At 33.9% G+C, this 19224-nt stretch overlaps 3 protein-coding genes and 2 long non-coding RNA genes across 5 annotated transcripts; 2 read left to right on the top strand and 3 right to left on the bottom strand.

Moving 5' to 3' along the window:
• Positions 1 to 330: 330 nt before the first annotated feature.
• On the bottom strand, positions 331 to 1647 carry LOC135087774 (neuroguidin). Its single transcript, XM_063982562.1, has 2 exons — positions 1422 to 1647; positions 331 to 1306 (listed from the first exon to the last, which is right to left on the bottom strand). Exons 1-2 carry the CDS (start codon positions 1428 to 1430, stop codon positions 419 to 421), a joined length of 897 nt encoding a protein of 298 aa, XP_063838632.1. The 5' UTR covers positions 1431 to 1647; the 3' UTR covers positions 331 to 418.
• A 1207-nt stretch (positions 1648 to 2854) lies between these two features.
• LOC135087773 (transmembrane 9 superfamily member 4) lies at positions 2855 to 7003 on the top strand. Its single transcript, XM_063982561.1, has 9 exons — positions 2855 to 2965; positions 3048 to 3433; positions 3527 to 3682; positions 3773 to 4053; positions 4173 to 4376; positions 4478 to 4895; positions 5097 to 5280; positions 6012 to 6150; positions 6393 to 7003. The coding sequence occupies exons 1-9, from the start codon at positions 2957 to 2959 to the stop codon at positions 6491 to 6493; spliced, it is 1878 nt and encodes a 625-aa protein (XP_063838631.1). The 5' UTR covers positions 2855 to 2956; the 3' UTR covers positions 6494 to 7003.
• Positions 7004 to 8730: 1727 nt separating this feature from the next.
• LOC135088285 (THAP domain-containing protein 5-like) lies at positions 8731 to 12196 on the bottom strand. The gene is made up of 6 exons (XM_063983156.1): positions 11452 to 12196; positions 10973 to 11217; positions 10698 to 10751; positions 10137 to 10289; positions 9579 to 9665; positions 8731 to 9459 (listed from the first exon to the last, which is right to left on the bottom strand). The coding sequence occupies exons 1-6, from the start codon at positions 11550 to 11552 to the stop codon at positions 9332 to 9334; spliced, it is 768 nt and encodes a 255-aa protein (XP_063839226.1). The 5' UTR covers positions 11553 to 12196; the 3' UTR covers positions 8731 to 9331.
• Positions 12197 to 12465: 269 nt separating this feature from the next.
• Positions 12466 to 14057, top strand: LOC135088284 (uncharacterized). The gene is made up of 2 exons (XR_010260993.1): positions 12466 to 12730; positions 12895 to 14057. It is a non-coding gene; the product is annotated as an uncharacterized LOC135088284 (long non-coding RNA).
• A 3425-nt stretch (positions 14058 to 17482) lies between these two features.
• On the bottom strand, positions 17483 to 18391 carry LOC135088283 (uncharacterized). The gene is made up of 2 exons (XR_010260992.1): positions 18112 to 18391; positions 17483 to 17697 (listed from the first exon to the last, which is right to left on the bottom strand). It is a non-coding gene; the product is annotated as an uncharacterized LOC135088283 (long non-coding RNA).
• Between the last annotated feature and the right edge of the window lie 833 nt (positions 18392 to 19224).

The raw sequence follows: 19224 nt of genomic DNA, 5'->3' as shown, positions 1-19224 counted from the left end.
TTACACCGATTTGATTTGGCCGATTCTTCATACAAGTTAAAATCGAGCCCAACTATCGGCCAACTATAAAAATCGGTGGTCTGCGCCTAGTCTTAGGTTTTGAGTAATTGTTTCTCAAAAAAAATCAAAACAGGCAACATAAATAAAAAAATAGTAAATTATCACGTTAAAGATTTTTCAGTTTTATGTTGGCCTTATTAAAATCTTTACTGTCAGTAATATCCTTTGCTGTAGGTTTTATAAGATAAAAATATGCATAAAACAAAAACTAAAGCAAACTACATTCTTATAAAATATTTTTCAGTAAAAGGATTAAATTAAATAACTATATTATGTTGCATTAAATATTATTATTACTGACAATAACAGGATAACTAGCATAAATCAAATATTATAGAGGTGAAAATTGAGATACATATTAATGTGTGCGCCTTCGTTTGAAACCTTTACCCTTTTTTGACTTGATTTTATGCTTACGAGTAGCTGCTGATCGGCCTGTGATTTCATCTGCTAGCATACCTACAGTTGTCAGTTTACGTCTGCGATTCTTCTCAGCTTTCGTGACAGGTAAACGTGTAAGATAATTTTCTTCATACTCTGTTTTTTCTTGTTCCTGCTTAGATATTGATTGCTTGATTTGGTTTCCTGAACTTACCTCCATTGGTGCTTCTGAATACTCATCTCGGAGCTCTCTCATAACACTAGAATTCAAGAATTGTTTTTTTGACTTTTCTTTGTTTTTCATTTCACTCTCATGTTTTGATATGCTATCATCATAATGCACAGCTGCCAATTTTGGAGGTACATAGATATTAGATTTGTTTGCTTTGTCTTTCTTATTGTCCCCATCATCTGAACTGTCACTGGCTTCAGCATCTGAGTCTTCAATCTTACTAACTAAATTAGATGGGTTCGCATGATATGACTGTGGATCTTCATCAGACGTAGCCCCAACAACAGCAGTTTTAACAAGTTTGTCAATTTGATACTTAAGTTTGGAGTCAATAGGTCGAATCTTTTCAAGTACAGTCCTCAACTCTACTAATCTGTCAATTGAAGGATCTGACTCAATTTTTTCTCCAGAACATTTCCGTAATACAATGTAAGTCAAGTTTATAAGATAACTAAGAAGCATTTGATATTTCATCTCCAGAAAGCTCAATCCTTTGTCTGTTGTGACTTCGCCAGTTTTGACTCGGACCAACATATTATCTACAAGTTGTGTCACTTGTTGAATATTCATGTTCATTTCCTTGAGAAGTCTAACTGCCTGAGGCAGGTCAGGTTGTTCCATTTCTTCTGCTGCCTGAAATAAGACGTAATTACGTATAAAGTATCGTAATAAATATATAGTTGTACAGTGTTTTAAAGACTGTTATGAGCAAGTTAGCAAATTTCGTGGTGTATTGATAAATAATTACCTGAACCATGTTGATATGACTTAACCTTAAATCACAAATCTAAATTCGTCTAAATTACAATACAGTACACTGTCATCTGATCCTATTCCAAATGAAAATATAATATTTTCTCAGCCGATTTGATCTACTGATGGATTTATGTTAATTTACTAAATTAAACAAAAAAATAAAGACGCGATCGACATCACACAGTATTTGTCATTTTTTTGGATTGTTAAAGCGGTGCAGGGGGAGGGGGAGAGAAGAAGGAAATGCCAAAGATAATATAAGTTTTATATCTTCACTTTGGGACAACATTAGCACAAACAGCTTAACCCATAATCAAATACGGGGAAACATAATTATTCCCACTTGGGCTCCGATTGCGCTAAATATTTTCAACTACAACGCGACTAGACGACGAAAATCACAAATTCGTATCGCGGTGTCGCTTTAACAGCTAGTTCAAACGAAACCAAATGCAACTAATTCTTTGTGTAAGAGCTGAAAGAAAACTGCTTTTTCTCAAAGTCAAGTCAAATGCCCTCACGAACATTTAATTTTGCTGTTTTTAGTGAAAAAATAAAGTGTTCGGACTTTTATTGGAAAATCCGTTGTTTCGACTTTGTTTGCGCGTGAACCTTACCGCGAACGCGATACCGAATTTGCACCTCAGCTGGAATGAAAAACGGAGCGTAACTGGTGAAGAAGCGCCAATGTGTTGAAGACGTTAAAAATTAGCGCAATCGGGCATTGGCTAGGTTGGATACATTTATTTTTTTCTCCTGGGTCCCGATTGTAAAAATTTTCAGCTGCTACACGATTGGACGATGAACGAAAATCAGAGCCCCGATTACGGTAACTTTTAACGTCTACAATCCAGACACGCTTCATCGATTCTGCGATACGATTGCCTTGGTCAAAACAGCTGACGTACGCTGTTGAACGACCAATCGTATCGCAGAATCGAGAAGCGTGTCTGGATTGGAAACGTTAAAAGTTACCGTAATCGGGAATCAGCTTTTTGAAAAATCCGTATCGCAATCGTACGTAAAATCTGTCAAAAAGCTACTTTTAAAATCACGTTTTGCCGCTTGTGGTAGCCATGAAGGTAAATCTTTAGCTTCATGGTGGTAGGCGTGGTAGCCCCTACTGGACTAACCTGAGCCCCGATTACGGTAATTTTTAACGTTTCCAATCCAGACGCGTTTCTGATTCTGCGATACGATTGGTCAAAACAGCTGACGTACGCTGTTGAACGACCAATCGTATCGCAGAATCGAGAAGCGTGTCTGGATTGTAGACGTTAAAAGTTACCGTAATCGGGGCTCTGTAGCAGACAAAAGGTTAACACGATTACGGACAATCTATTTGTCTAGGTACCTAACTACGCTCCATTAATAACTCCATTTATAAGTAATTATATCTCTGGCTGTTCTTGCAGTTGTCAAATCTGTCATCTGTTAGTTTGACATTTCTAACTAAACAAGCAGTCGATAAAAGAAAATGGTCAATACTTTTAAATTATATTTTTTGATTGAAAGTTGAAACTAAACATGTTATCAGTAAGTAATTATTATCATGGTTTTATATTTCTGCGTGTAGTGGTAATGTTTTCATGTTGATTATATTTTATTTTGTTTTTAGATCCCCTTGCAGTGCATCACCATTACCAGCTTATTTCTAGCTAGCGATGGATTCTATGTCCCCGGGGTAGCCCCGGTAGAGTTTAAAAAAGGCCAAAGAATTGAAGTGAAAGCTGTTAAAATGACTAGTATCCACACGCAATTGCCATATGAATATTACTCCTTACCTTTATGTTTACCAAAAAATGGAACATTTGTTTATAAATCCGAAAATTTGGGCGAAGTGTTACGTGGAGATCGTATAGTAAACACTCCGTATGAGGTCCACATGGCTGAAAACATTAAATGCAGGTTATTGTGTCACCATAAAAATAATCCTATCAATTGGAATGTTGAAGAATCAGAAAAAGTAGCAAGTCGGATTGAACATGAATATTTTGTGCACCTGTAAGTTCACTAAAACACAATTAATTATATAAAGTGTTTCCTTGAACTACATTAATACCCAGCCCTAACTTACACTAATTCTCTAATTTGCAGGTTGGTAGATAATTTACCAGTGGCTACAAAGGTCATAAACATTGATACATCTGAGAGAACCATTGAACAAGGCTACCGACTTGGTTTTATGTCTAAAGGAAAAGCCTACATCAACAATCATTTGAAACTATTGTTGAAATTCCATAGGCACAGCCAGTATGTAAAATATTGAAAAAAGTATCTGTTTGCTTTTCTGTTATTTTAAATTTATATTTATTTATTTTAACTAACTGATTATTTTTTCAGTGACTCTTACAGAGTGGTAGGATTTGAAGTTGAGACCTTTTCTGTAGACAAAGATGAGTTAACTTTCTTAGATGATTTTGGATGTCAGTTACCCTCTGATCCAAAACCTCAGCTTGTTAATGAAGATACTGGCACTAAACTGTATTTCACATATTCTGTTGAGTGGGGAGAGTCAGATATAAGTTGGGCATCTAGATGGGATATATACCTTGGAATGAAAGACGTTCAAATACATTGGTTTTCTATTATAAATTCTATTGTTGTGCTATTTTTCTTGTCAGGTATGTACCATAATTTGTATTGGTGACATTTTTGATTCTACTTTATTTTTAATACTAAGTTTGTTGCTTTATGATGGAAATTTAATCAAGATAAATGTAATGAAACTGACTTTTTGTAGGTATATTGACTATGATCATGGTAAGAACTCTGAGGCGAGACATAGCACGATATAATTCAGATGAAAGTATAGATGACATGATGGAGGAAACTGGATGGAAATTGGTTCATGGAGATGTGTTTCGACCGCCACCTAAGCGAATGCTTTTTGCTGCTGTTATTGGGAGTGGTATACAAGTCTTCCTTATGGCATTAATTACCATCTGTAAGTTTTTTTAAATGTAATAATAATTTAGGTGGTTGATTTAATTTAATGAATGGTTAAATTAATGTCCATGTATTCCTCATCATCCTTTTTTGTTTTAGTCATTGCTATGCTGGGCATGTTATCTCCAGCAAGCAGAGGTGCATTGATGACTTCAGCTATACTACTCTATGTGTTCATGGGTCTTATAGCTGGCTACTACTCTGCTCGTCTTTACAGTACAATGAAAGGAAAACAATGGAAGCAAGCTGCATTCTTGACTGCCACAATCTATCCTGCTATTGTGTTTGGCACATGCTTCTTTTTAAATTTCTTTATCATGGGAAAGCATTCTAGCGGGGCAGTACCCTTTTCAACCATGATGGCTTTATTGTGCCTATGGTTTTGTATCTCACTACCATTGGTCTATTTGGGATATTACTTTGGGATAAGAAAACAACCATTCCAACATCCTGTGAGAACTAACTTCATTCCAAGGAAAGTACCAGAACAAGTGTGGTACATGAATGTTTTCATATGGTAAGTAAATGAAACTTATAAAAATTGTTTTTGATAGAAGTTGTTTGTTATAAATAGCTTAGCCACGCCCACTATTATCTCGAGAAAATATCTTTATTTTGATACATTTCTCTTTAAAGGAATACCTCACTCAATTTAAATTTACAGAATTTCACAATCTTTGAGCAGGTATTTAATACAATAATTGTTTTTCTTTTTCAGCATTCTGATGGCTGGCATTCTTCCATTTGGGGCAGTATTTATTGAACTGTTCTTCATATTTAATGCATTATGGGAAAACCAATTTTACTACCTCTTTGGTTTCCTGTTCCTGGTGTTTTGTATTTTGGTGGTTTCTGTGTCGCAAATATCAATTGTAATGGTATATTTCCAACTTTGTGGAGAGGTAAGCTAAAAATATTTCAAATATTACATATACCCTGAAACTTAATGAATAAATGTGAAATTATCCATTTTTTTTAAGAGTTTACCTAATTTTTAAACTGTGTTAATACTAGAGATGAAACGGATATCCGGTAGGCCTTTGAGGTAAATATCAATAAAATGGCTTATAATAATGTTGGCTTTTATTTAAAGTCCAAAAAGTTACAAAAAAGCCATATTAAGGCCTCTCAAAAAGCTAATGTCTTTTTCTGAGCTCTAATGACAAATACATAAATAGTAAATATCTGTTAATGTCGAAATATTGCCAAATAAAATAGTCGATCTTTTTTTCACTGATGATCAGATGACATGATGCAGTTCAGTCAGATTACGCAGCAAGTAAACTAATTTAATTTTCGCTATTCAATCACACACGATGGCAACCGAAATCGTCTAAATTGATCTGCCCCCTAGACAAGTGGCAAAATCTGACATTCTATTCGGACGGATTCGATTTTCGAAAAGTGTGACTAGTCTAGTCTACTAATAGACCCACTGATCGCGTTCAAAGTACCTGTGCGGCGCTAAACTCGTTACGACATGCAACGAGATAATGGGCCAACTATCCGGCCGCCGGATATCCGATACCGGATATCCGGCCAGCTCCTAGGCCGGATAGCCGGTATCCGGCCAAACAACTATCCGTTTCATCTCTAGTTAATACTGGTAATTAAAATATAATTTTTATTACAGGACTATCATTGGTGGTGGAAAAGTTTTATTGTTTCTGGAGGATCAGCTGTGTATATCTTGATATATTCAGTATTTTATTTTTTCACCAAGCTGGAAATAACAGAATTCATTCCAACATTGCTTTATATTGGATATACAGGTGTGTATTTTGTACATATTCCTTCAACTAAGTTAAGCATCACTATAGTTTACATACTTTAGAGTTGAACAAAATCTCTGCAAATATGCCCTTAAATAAGGCGAAAGTAACATTGAGCAACTGATTTTTATTGTAGTAGGAATAGGAACTTGACTTAAACAATTTTCTTGCATTCATTGTTTTTTAGAAATTCCGTTACGTTCCAATAAATGACGTTGACCTTAATTTTATTTTATTTCCAGGACTCATGGTGCTGACATTCTGGCTTTTGACTGGTACCATCGGATTTTTCGCTGCTTATACTTTTATAAGGAAAATTTATGCTGCAGTCAAAATTGATTAGATTTTAAATGTAATTTGAGCCTATAAATGTTCTGCAAAATCATTTTGGTTGTAAATCTATCGAACAATTCATGGAAAGCTGTCCGCCAATATTGCGTATAAATAAGACATGTTTGCGTTGTAGATCATTTTAAGTAGCAGTCAAGTGCAATCAGAATGATGTAGGTACTTATACACTTTTGATGGATGTTGCCATGTGGAAGTATACATTACATTTATATTTATTCCACTTTATTTAATTTGTGATTAACATTTAAGAACTTTGTTAGAGTTTAATTAAGCATCATGATTTGCATTTTAAGAACTTTTGATCAGAAATAGTACTTAGCTCATATTGCACAAAATAATGATGACCCAAAATTATTAATTTTCCTGGTTGAATTTTCTTTTAATCATTAATTCAGTGCAACGCCACGATATACTCTCAACTTCACGTTAATTTAGATTTAATTAAACAAGTTTGATATTAAAAATATCAATAAAAATAATCTTATATGATTAATTGCAACCACTGAAGTTTTTCTTTTGATATCATACTTTCTATTGTGTGTTCGTCACTTTACTTATTATACAGGTGACTTGTAATTAGTGAACATCCTTTTAAGGAAGAGAATATTAAAGGACAATATTTTTATTTCTCTGTAGCACACTACATCTAAATGAGTCGAGAGTTGTTCAATGTTAATTTAGTAATTAAGTATAGGCTTTTTCTTAACATTTTCCCATACAAAATTAAATCAAAATATCTCATAATAAATGGTTAACTTTTGCCTAGGCACTACCTATAATGTAAAATATGCCTCCTGCCTAGTAAGTAAGTTTGCATTGACCTGTACTAAATCACTTTCCTACAAGGATGTTCATTATACAAGTCGCCTGTAGTAAGTACTATTTTTTAAAAGTAGATAAGGTAAACAATATTACCACCCATTTTTTTTTAACACTATTGTTTGTATGCTTGTAACATTTGAAAATGTTATTTTTTTTATTTTACGATTCAATGGATCATAAGTTTTTGAACGTAAATACGCTCGGGGCGAAGGGCGCGGGGAGTGCGCGCCGCAGGCGCAGCGTCTCGGCCAGAGACAGACTGCCACCAAAGAGCATAAAAGAGTAAGAGACGGCACTCCATAGATATTTTTTGAGCTCACGCACACATATGCATTTTAGAGAACGACCCGCAAATCTTTACCAACCGCACAAACTACAGGCGGAGCTACCAACATAATGCCTTATTTTCTGACAGTATTAGTGACGTTCGTAATAACTTATCGATTATCGATACTTTGCTAGGGTTGTAATTGCATATCGATATCTAGTATAGGAACCTTCAATATTTTAATGATTACTATTTTTATTTTATACTATGTGTAAGTAAAACGAAGTTTTGTAACGTAAATTATTTATTTCGAAATAAAATAGGTATATTACAATAAGTATTGAACATGACATAGCAGTTGTAGGCATGAGGAATTATTGAAAATTATAACAAAGTACAGAAATGATAATTTTGTAAACTTTTATTTTCACAACTTTTTCTAAGAAAAAATAGGATTTTTATTTATAAACATCTTTAATTTTCTTATCAGCTGATCGAACCTCAGCCCTAAGATTACTTTTCAATGCTTTGTTGCTGTGCTTTTTTACTTTTGTCAGCAAAATTGTTTTCACTTTTTATGAGGCTGTCATTAATGATTTTACAACTTTTTCTTAGAAAAAGGTAACTTAATATTTTAAACATCTTATCATAAATTTATTTATTATGTTGTTGACATTTAAACCAACTAAAATTACAATTTGTACTCAACATTAAGAAAATGAATTTTCCAACATTTTCCATATATATCTGGTCGGCAATATGGTCATGATAAAATTGTTTAGCTTCATTTACGGTGGTACATAATTGAATTGTTGGATAAACGAGACTTTTTTTATCATGCCACCATTCGCGAAGAGATATATATGCATACAAATCATTGTCAACAGGAGTTTTCACGCTCAAACACTCTTCACAAATTAAACAAGAACTGTTCTGTAATAGTTTGGCAGCTAAATACCCGCTTACATATACTACTGGTTGGTTTTCAAGGCTACACAAATTTTCAATGGGCTGTTCTAAGTTTTCAGGGTCCGGGATAGACAACACAGGATAAAATTCAGTGTCTGTGGAATCTTGAACATTAATTTTTATTTCTGTTGTTTTTAAATTAATTTTAAAATGTCTTTATATTCCAGCATAATATGTTTATTGTTGTCTGCTTCACAATTAGCACTTCTGCTATGAGGCACTTTCAGCCCAGTAACCATGCTTGTTTTAAGCGCTGCAGTAAAGTGCGTGATAGTGGGATTTCTATTGGTTACACTGTGTTGCCTAATGATTCCAAATAAGTTTTCCAGAGAGTCTTGGTTAAACTGTCTAAGGTTCATATATTTAAACCCTTCATTCTTTAACTTTTCCCAAATATCGTTTAAGGATTTGATAGATATTTGATATCCCTTTACGCATTTAACATTTTTTAGTATCGTGTTTTCTGCTGTTATAAATTTTATGGTTTTTAACTTATCAGTATAAAAGGTCCAAGACTCAATGTGATTACTTGATGTGGAAACATTTTCCCGGATCCCTTTCTTTACGTCATTTAAAGATGATGGACCATTTGTACAATCAAATAGTTTATCTAACTGTTCAATCACAAATGCTGTATCATTGCAATCAGAAACTTCTTTCCATGCCATCATTTTTAAAATAGCTGCCACGGTATTACTCAGAGCATGCGCAGCATACTTCACCCTCATCTTAGTTTTGAATGTTGGATTTACAATGGTACTATTCAGTTTTTTAATATTTAAAAAATTTCTGTTGTGTTCTTCTGCAACTACCTTCGCTATATTCCTTATTGTTTTTTTTTGCATTTTGTAACTGTCGCCAAAGCCTCTTCTCTTTAATTGTAAATGTTGATGAAGTGTCTGTAATAAAAACATTTCCATTAGTAAAAAAAAACAACATTAAAGCAAATTGAATTGAATATTGGTTTATTAATCAGCAATTTTACTTAGTTTTTTAAATTAGGTATGTTTTATCTTACCTTTCATTTCAATGTTTTTCTTAGGTCTTTTATAACTGTGGACTAATATTTCTGCCTGTGCATCTTGATGGCAAATGTTTTTATCATCTGAAATATTATAAATATGCAAATTAGTTTAAAATTTATTTTGTTGTTTTATGAAACATATTATTTCCAAATCAATCAATCATTATCAAGTTTTAAAAAAATGCAAAGACAGGATAATGATAGCTCTTCTCATAAAATATGAAGCGTGGGCCCACCTTCAATAACAATGACATAATATTAAATTAAAGGCATTTAGAGGTTTTAATGTTCTGCATTCTGGATGCGGTCTGCGGGTATGTCAAGACAATCTGTAAGTGGTCGTGATAAGGCAATCAGTCACGTGTGCTTTGCGTTCTTTGTTCGTATCCGCACGGTCAAATCGCATTAATATAAAATGTACAGAAACCTAGAATGTTGTACATATAAGTTCATTTTGACCTGACTGCAGACTGCAGAACGCATCCAGGGTGGCATTCTTTAGTTTGAGGGAAGGCATATTTTAGAAGGTAAATAATTAGTTTGTACACTTACCATGAGTAATGGGTTTATAGGTCATATGTTCTGGTGCATTGGAAGTAGAAGGAAGAGGTTCAAAAGTTGTTTTCGCAGAAATACCAGAATCTGGTATATCCACAGCTCCCAAACATGTTGAATTTAGTTGTTTGGTTGTAGTTGTAAGGGGAACTGAAAGCAGATAATGAAATGTGAATTGGGTAATAAAATGTCATGTTCTTACCCAACTTTAGGGTACAATCAGTCTAGTACATGTCTTGCTCACATTAAAAATTACTAGCTTATAAATATTATTAAACTAGCTGACCTGGCTAATTAATGTAGATTGCCTAAAATTTTTCAAATTGGTCCGGTACTTTTTTTGAAGAATTTGTATTACACAAATTACTAAAGTCCCTCTAACTCAACACACATTCTAAGCTAAATTGTGTTACGAGTGGGTTTACTACAATATTCAAGCTGTGGGGTTCTAACCCGCACTTTAAGCTATCTTGGCTCGAGTTACGGAGCCGATCAAATACAAACAAACAATTAAATATTTCCTTTTTATATTATTAGTATAATTTTAGATAAACATACCTCGTTCAACTGGATTTGACTTCTTTGGAATGCAATATGAATGATCATAAAGAACTGTAACAAAGTATAGATATAATTAATAATTGAAATTATATATTATTTATTGATAAGCATACAACACATGTTTGTGGTTACAAAGAAAGAACCTTGTTAAATTGCATTCGGTTGGTTTGTTTTGGAAACCAAAGAAAATTAATTAAGACATCTAAATAATTCAGAAAAATTGATAGATAGTAAATTAAATTTAAAAAAAATAATTGAAGTCATCATCATACCTGTCTTGAGGTTTTCTTTATTGGAGTCTTTTACATGAAGAGGAAACTCTGTCAAAACTTCATCTGGCAAGATGGGATTGCTCAATTCCAGTGTTGGAATAGCTGAGTTCTTCAGCCGAGTTCCTTTGGCATTGAAGGATTCAGGAGTGAAGTGCCCACCACAAACAAACTTCAGTTGGTGTAACTTTTCAATAGGTACATATGCTAAGTCTTCTAAGCCAGCATTTTTAACCCACATTCGACAACTGAAATAAGAAATACCTATTAGAAAAGAAAAAGAATAACAAACTGAAATTTATTCATCAACTAATTTCTTTTAGTATTGTTATGCAATTCATTTGCAGAGTACGAAACAAAATACTGAAATTAAAAATTGGTTATGGTTATTTACTGTATGATTAAAAATATTAATCCCAGCCTTTAAGTTTACACAATCAGTAAAATTATCTTGTAATAAATGAGTGTTATTAGAAACTCACCGGTCAGAATCCAGAGGAAACCTACTCAAAAGTAAGGGTGATCCACCACGACTTCGCCTCTTATTACAAATAACGCACTTCTTGTTGTTTCTACTCTCCATTATCAGTAGAAGCCTAAAATGAAATAGGTATTAATTAAACAAAGCCTATAATTTCTCTCCAACCAGTGTCAATGCCCTGGTTCATGCATTTACCAGTTTTGAAAGTACATTTACATTTTCATCACATAGGGTTGTTTTTAATGAAAAATAGATTTGTAATAGATGTAATATTTCAAGTAAGTAGATAACATACCCATTAAACAGAAAAGTAAATAAGAGTTTAAACTTCTGTAGAAGTTGAAACACAGCTTATTTAAAAGAGTCTCTATCTCACAAAAAACATAACACTGAACAGCAAACTTTATCACGCCCGATACGGAGGAACTTAATCAACTCAACGTAAACGACAGAAAAGTTTATTTACAGTAATATTGCACCAAATCTGAGAAAATAACTTCACACGAATCAATTCGCCGGTTAAAAACTCAAACTCAATTGACAGACATTTTTTTTCATTTGTCAAACTAACAATACTACCAACATAAGGACACTAACAATTATTTTTAGTATGGTGGTATTGATCCGCGGGTTCCCCTGCTGTAGTGAAATCAATCCAAAATGCACTTTATTGCTTAAGGGATAAGGTTGTATATCAATTGCTACATATAGAGACTAGTTTTTGAATGAGAAGTGTCTACCCACTGACTGCCACACTCGAGCCTCGCTTGAAACTTAAACTTGAGCACCCGCGTACCGCTTGATGCGGCGCGCGTCTTAATAAATCGATCTCGTTGGCGTTTTTTCATAGTGCGAGTTTAATAAAACTTTAATAAAACCTCACAGTTAGTCAAACTTAAGTGTCTAGCCTACATTTCATCCCGTAACTGGGTAAGTTGTGCATCTCTTATTATTTGTTAAGATAGGGTATGTTCCTAAATAGTAATTAACCCTTCTTTGCATGGTGACGGAAATTTCCATCATAATATTTAGTCAACAAAAAAAGGTACTCAAAACCCTTGTACTGTAAATTTGTTGTTGCTGGCAACATTTTAAGCGACTATTGCGTACAACAAAACGCAGTTGTGAAAAAAAAACAAACGTCACTGTCAATTACCAGGCCTAGAACTTGTCATTCCGCTGTTTGTTGTGACTGGAAAAAAGGAGCGAGATTTTAGTTTGTTTTATGGAAATAAACGGATATATAAAATACAGTAAAAGTGAAAATGAGTGGAAATAAGGTTTGTTTTCATGTTTTTGTTGTTTTATGTACAATTTATATCAAAACACTGTGAATAAATTTCTCAAAACTATGTGATGGAAATTTACATCTCTATGCAGTAATTTCACTTGTAATGTATGGCAAACATTTTTTTGTAAATGTTTATTTTATGTTGTTTTTTAGGGAAACTTGAATGAAAGAGATTTTGAAGATTATCTTAATAAGTTACAAGGCGGTTAGCTCTCAGAAGATGACCTCGATGACCAAGATTCCGATGATGAAAACCGCGATTCTGTTGAAGTTATAAGAGTGTTGCAGGAGGAGAACGACGATGATGATGATGATGGGGATGATGTGGATGAAACTTGTGACATTGATCCTCCTCTTGTAGAAACAGAAGATCAAGAACCCTCTCACCCATCAACTTCATCCAATTTGCAGTCTTCATCCAGTTTTCTATTTGACAAAAGAAGCTTGATTTGGAAAAAAAGGAATCTGGTGTATGACGAAGATAAAATTACTTTCTTGGGGAGTTCTACTGCTTCAGGTGGTCTATCACACCTGGAAACTCCATATCAATGTTTTAACTATTTTATCACTGAAGATTTTATCAAAACATTAGTAGTGGAGACAAATTTATACATAATACAGAGTAATCCCAGTTCATCTATAACAGTTACAGAATGTGATTTGTATAAGTTCTTTGGTATATTATTGTACATGTCAGTAATCAAATTTCCTAGCACAAGATAACTAAAGTCAATAGATATGACAGGACAATAAAAGGAAAAATTGATATTACTTGCCCGTTTATTGTCCAAGAGTACAATAAACATATGGGAGGAGTAGATCTCATGGATAGCTTTTTGGGCAGAAATCATATAACAATAAGGTCTAAAAAGTGGTACTTGCGTATATTTTATCATTTATTTGATCTAGCTATTATAAACTCTTGGATTATATATAAAAAAAATGCTCAAGAAAGAGGTGAACCCAAAAAGAGTCTACTTACAATGGGCCAATTCAGAAATGAATTGGCTTTTGTGCTATGCAACAGAGGACCCACCAAAGACGCTAAAAGAGGTCGTCCTAGTACCAGTTTACTAGAAGAGAAATTACTATCAAAAAAAAGAAAAGGTTCTCCAGCACCACCACCTCCAAAAGACATAAGAAAAGATGGTGCTGAACATTGGCCAACAGTAGGTGGGTCACTCCGGTGCAAATTTCCCAAATGTAAAGGCTATTCCACAATTTCGTGTAGTAAATGTGGCGTCAATTTGTGCTTAAATAAAAATAATAATTGTTTTTTAAATTATCATAAAGAATAAAGAAGATTGAGTAAACAATATTTTTTTTCATTTAGTACTGAGCTAAATATGTGACAATGCATGATGATGTAAATTTCCATCATATTGTTTTTTACATAATACATATTTTTATTTACATAAGGATTTTTTTAAATATTTTTCCTTTAATCTAGAGCATTAATTACATCGCCCTGATTTATTTTTAAAAAAATAGCAAAAATCATGCAAAGAAGGGTTAATGCTTTTTATAGTAGAAGTTAAGTGTTGTTGTAATCGCCCTTATAGCATAGATTTACGCTTATTAATATTTTAGCGAATTGTGTAGGTAAATTGGTTGGTATAAATTATGTTCCTTGAAGCGAAATTACTTAATTATTTTCTTATTAGCCATCAGTTAACTGTAACCGTTTCTGCTATCTACAACTGCCACTACATCCCAGTAAATTAAATGCCTAGACCTCTTCTAGTACTTGCTGGCCGTCTTCCCTAGCTTGGCTTATATTCTTCCGCCTGTTTGAAATCACCTAATCAAGATTCGTGGCAGTACAATCTCTTACCCCACACGAAGGCTAATATAAAACAATGTTTATGCAGGAATTACGGCCGGGCTCAGTTTGAGCTAGGACTTATTGTGGACCGTTCCGGAGGGGACAGAGAAGTGGACATCACGGCGTCCCACGGGGACCGCAGGTGGCCGCACAGGGGAGTCTGGCACAAGTGTTACGTGGAACCGATCTTTTTACAACCTACCCACCTGTACCTTAAAATCAAATATTTTTTAAACTTAGATTAATAAATTTTGTAAACTTATTTTGCTCGTTTTATTAATTCTAAAAATTAATTTAAAACGTGACAGTGACGTTCAAGTTATCGACACCCGAAGAAGTTTTATCTTTATCTGGGTTATGTTCAGCATCGCAAAATTCTTCTGGTTCGATAATCTTTGAGTAGACAGAATTGTATTCCTCAATAGTATTTTTAATTATTTTTAGTTTTGAAAATAGTTCGGATGTTGGCTCAGGCTGTTCCAGGCGCCGGAACCTGTGATGTACATGATTTAAGAGCGAGCGTGTGCGATCAATTAAATTTTCATCTAATGTTATAGACAAATTTTCTAAATTGGCCTTAACTTTAGTTAATGATTCTGCTATGCCCTTAATGTCATCGCTCAATTCCAGACATGAATCGGCGATGTCATTCGACGGATATAATTGTGTTAATTTACATACTTGTCGCCTCAATTCTATAACAGTGCCAGCCGGTACTTCTCCTCTAATTGTAACCTCATATTGCAATTCTGATTTTTGAAGGTGAAGAAATTTAATAGGATAAGCCATTTTGAGAAAGAAAAATTCTGGGTATGTTGTGCAAAGAAAACTAAAAAAAAAATATACTGCAACTAAAATAAAAAAATCTACTGCAACTAAATAGACAGGAAAGCCAAAGCAGTTAAATCCGTTCTGTCACAACAATCAACTTTGATCTAGAACGATGCAGTAATCTAAAAAAAATATATACTTAAGAAATAATAATTTGATCAGAGGGAGAAACACAAAAATTCTTCAGGCTATGTAGGTGTAGCTTAATTTTTTTTTAATTATCTATTAGTTATAGTAACTGTGATAAACGGTTAATACTGGCATTTTTTTTATATAAACAAAATATTACCGCAATATAAAATAATAACTCTTGCTAAACTAAATTATTTATAAAATCTATATTAACACATAGCCTGAAAAATAATTACTATCATCGTTTTACAGTAACAACATGCACACAACCATCACCAGAAAAATTAACTAAAGTCTTAGATTAATAAAACCTAGATAGATAGTCAGTGCACGAAAGGTGAGGCAGTTTTTAGGGAGCCGGCACGGCTCACCCGTAAACGTCACATGAACTGTCAAAGTGAAAAATTGGTAAACACGTCCGACGAATTTTAATTAATTAAAACGGTTTGTGCTGTGAAAGGGTGTCTAAAATACATCAGAAAAACGAAAGAAAGTGACCAGTGTTACATTTCATAAGTAAGTACTACAATTCGACTCGTATTTTGCTTGAATTTGGCTTTCAAAAATTAAATACGGGAATGATACCAGTAACAAGAAAATTTATTTCCCAATTGTTCGCCGTACAAATACACTTCCTTTTTTATGAAATCGAGACTTTCAAGTCGATTTATCTTATTGTTATTAGGTAGGTACTTTGAATTCAATAAATAAGTAAGTACATGATGCGTTTTGTTTTTGTTAACACTAGAGTGCTCGCGCCCCTAAATACTCCTAGAGTGCTCGCGCGGGTCACATATGTCACCCATTATGATATGGGTTTATTTTTTCTAATCTTAATTAATACAAGTAAAACAATTTAAAATATTAAACATAAACAATATTTCTTACTAAATAATTTAAAAAAAGCGAGTAATTCTTTCATGAACTCATATTATACACCAAAATAAATACTTCAATATTTTCCAAATATTTTAGAGTCGACGAGACCAAAGTCGTTTAAATAGTCCTTGGACCCATTATTTTGGCAAAAATATCACCTAATTAGAAAGTTAATCAATAGATTGATCTTATTCTGTGATATTTTGATCACAACTCGGGCACGATTTGATTTGATGATCTGGACAAAAACGCCTATTCCACTTGTTACATTTGCTTACGAGTGCTTCGATTTCTTGCTCTTGTGCAAAAACACAACGTCCTTTGCCACATTACTGGCAAGTTTTGTGCTAGTTGGTGTTCTCGCAACCCCAGAAGAATCCTGGTTTTTAATTTTATAGACCTAGGTGTATTATTACTACATTACTTACAATCTAAAACAACTACTTTATTGCATCAGTTTATGCTTATAAATCAATATAATTATTGTAAAAGTTTAAAAAATGGTTAAAAAGTATAACTTTGAACTTACATGAAAGTAAACTTGATTTTAAACCGCGATGATAAGATCTCAAACAATTCCTCGAGTGCTCGCGCGGGGGACATGCGTCACCCAAACACTTTAAATGTTTTCTGCACTCACATTGATGCGTCTAGCAAGATGGCATTACTACTATCATGTGCGACAATACATGCTCGAGGAATACCTGAGAAGGCAGCACTGTAGCTCGATACCTTGAAAAAATATTTACAAATTTTACACCCTGGGTGACATATGTCACCCGCGCGAGCACTCTAGTGTTAATTATAAAATAATTAAAAACGTATTAAAAATTTCCCTACTTTCGGGAAAATCGCCTTCACTGTCTACACTCCCCAACAAAATTGACACTAATGACATAAGATTTTTGCCTCACTCTTGACGAAGCGTTTGTATGAAGACTATCCATCTAGGTTTTATTAATCTAAGACTAAAGTGCTATAGTGTAGAACCAATCTTTAAACCTTTACACGATAAGAGTGGGCGCCATTTGTCACGTTTTAAATTAATTTTTAGAATTAATAAAACGAGCAAAATAAGTTTACAAAATTTATTAATCTAAGTTTAAAAATATTTGATTTTAAGGTACAGGTGGGTAGGTTGTAAAAAGATCGGTTCCACGTAACACTTGTGCCAGACTCCCCTGTGCGGCCACCTGCGGTCCCCGTGGGACGCCGTGATGTCCACTTCTCTGTCCCCTCCGGAACGGTCCACAATAAGTCCTAGCTCAAACTGAGCCCGGCCGTAATTCCTGCATAAACATTGTTTTATATTAGCCTTCGTGTGGGGTAAGAGATTGTACTGCCACGAATCTTGATTAGGTGATTTCAAACAGGCGGAAGAATATAAGCCAAGCTAGGGAAGACGGCCAGCAAGTACTAGAAGAGGTCTAGGCATTTAATTTACTGGGATGTAGTGGCAGTTGTAGATAGCAGAAACGGTTACAGTTAACTGATGGCTAATAAGAAAATAATTAAGTAATTTCGCTTCAAGGAACATAATTTATACCAACCAATTTACCTACACAATTCGCTAAAATATTAATAAGCGTAAATCTATGCTATAAGGGCGATTACAACAACACTTAACTTCTACTATAAAAAGCATTAATTACTATTTAGGAACATACCCTATCTTAACAAATAATAAGAGATGCACAACTTACCCAGTTACGGGATGAAATGTAGGCTAGACACTTAAGTTTGACTAACTGTGAGGTTTTATTAAAGTTTTATTAAACTCGCACTATGAAAAAACGCCAACGAGATCGATTTATTAAGACGCGCGCCGCATCAAGCGGTACGCGGGTGCTCAAGTTTAAGTTTCAAGCGAGGCTCGAGTGTGGCAGTCTGTCTCTGGCCGAGACGCTGCGCCTGCGGCGCGCACTCCCCGCGCCCTTCGCCCCGAGCGTATTTACGTTCAAAAACTTATGATCCATTGAATCGTAAAATAAAAAAAATAACATTTTCAAATGTTACAGCTAATCCAAATTAATTGCGGTTATACTCGTAGTCTTGGATCCAATTCACCAATGTGTATATTGGCCAGTTATTATTGGACATAATTGTGTATTTGCCACCACTCCCCAATAATTATAAAGCACAACTTTTTTAAAAAGGCACTATTCTGGTTTTAAAAACTTAATTGCCTGTTAATTAAGATTTTTGGTTGGTAATACAGGATCGCTGGTTCCGATTTTTGCCATGTTGGAAACTATACAGGGTGTTAGGTAAATGGGTATATGAGCCGACACTAGCCCATGTTAACATGGGCATATAAATGGTATGGTGAAGTCAGAAAATTGATATCTTCATTTTAATTATCATACAAATCGGATTTTATAAAATTTATTTTGTATGAAAACTTAAAAAAATAAAATGATATCAAATTTCTGATTTTATAAAATTTATTTTGTATGAAAACTTGAAAAAATAAAAGGATGATATCAAATTTCTGACTTCACCATACCATTTATATGCCCATGTTAACATGGGCTAGTGTCGGCTCATATACCCATTTACCTAACACCCTGTATAGTTGAACGATGGTGGCGCCCCCTGTCAATCAGTTTGGTGGGACAGTTCTTTAGGTCATTACGTCAATTAATAATAAAATTGGTGGTTGCTAATACCATAAACATTGCATGACTTCCCATTGTCGACCCATGATGATGTATCGGTGTTCTACACGATAAATTATTTAGTTTTTGTGTTATACGACCTATCTAGTACGACCAAAAAGCTGTATAAACATGTATTTCATTGACTATCACACTGTA

The sequence above is a fragment of the Ostrinia nubilalis genome, chromosome 3 (assembly GCF_963855985.1).
Source record: "Ostrinia nubilalis chromosome 3, ilOstNubi1.1, whole genome shotgun sequence".
Taxonomy (NCBI): domain Eukaryota; kingdom Metazoa; phylum Arthropoda; class Insecta; order Lepidoptera; family Crambidae; genus Ostrinia; species Ostrinia nubilalis.
The sequence above is the reverse complement of the archived record's forward strand: the minus strand, read 5'-3'. Positions and strand labels throughout refer to the sequence as shown.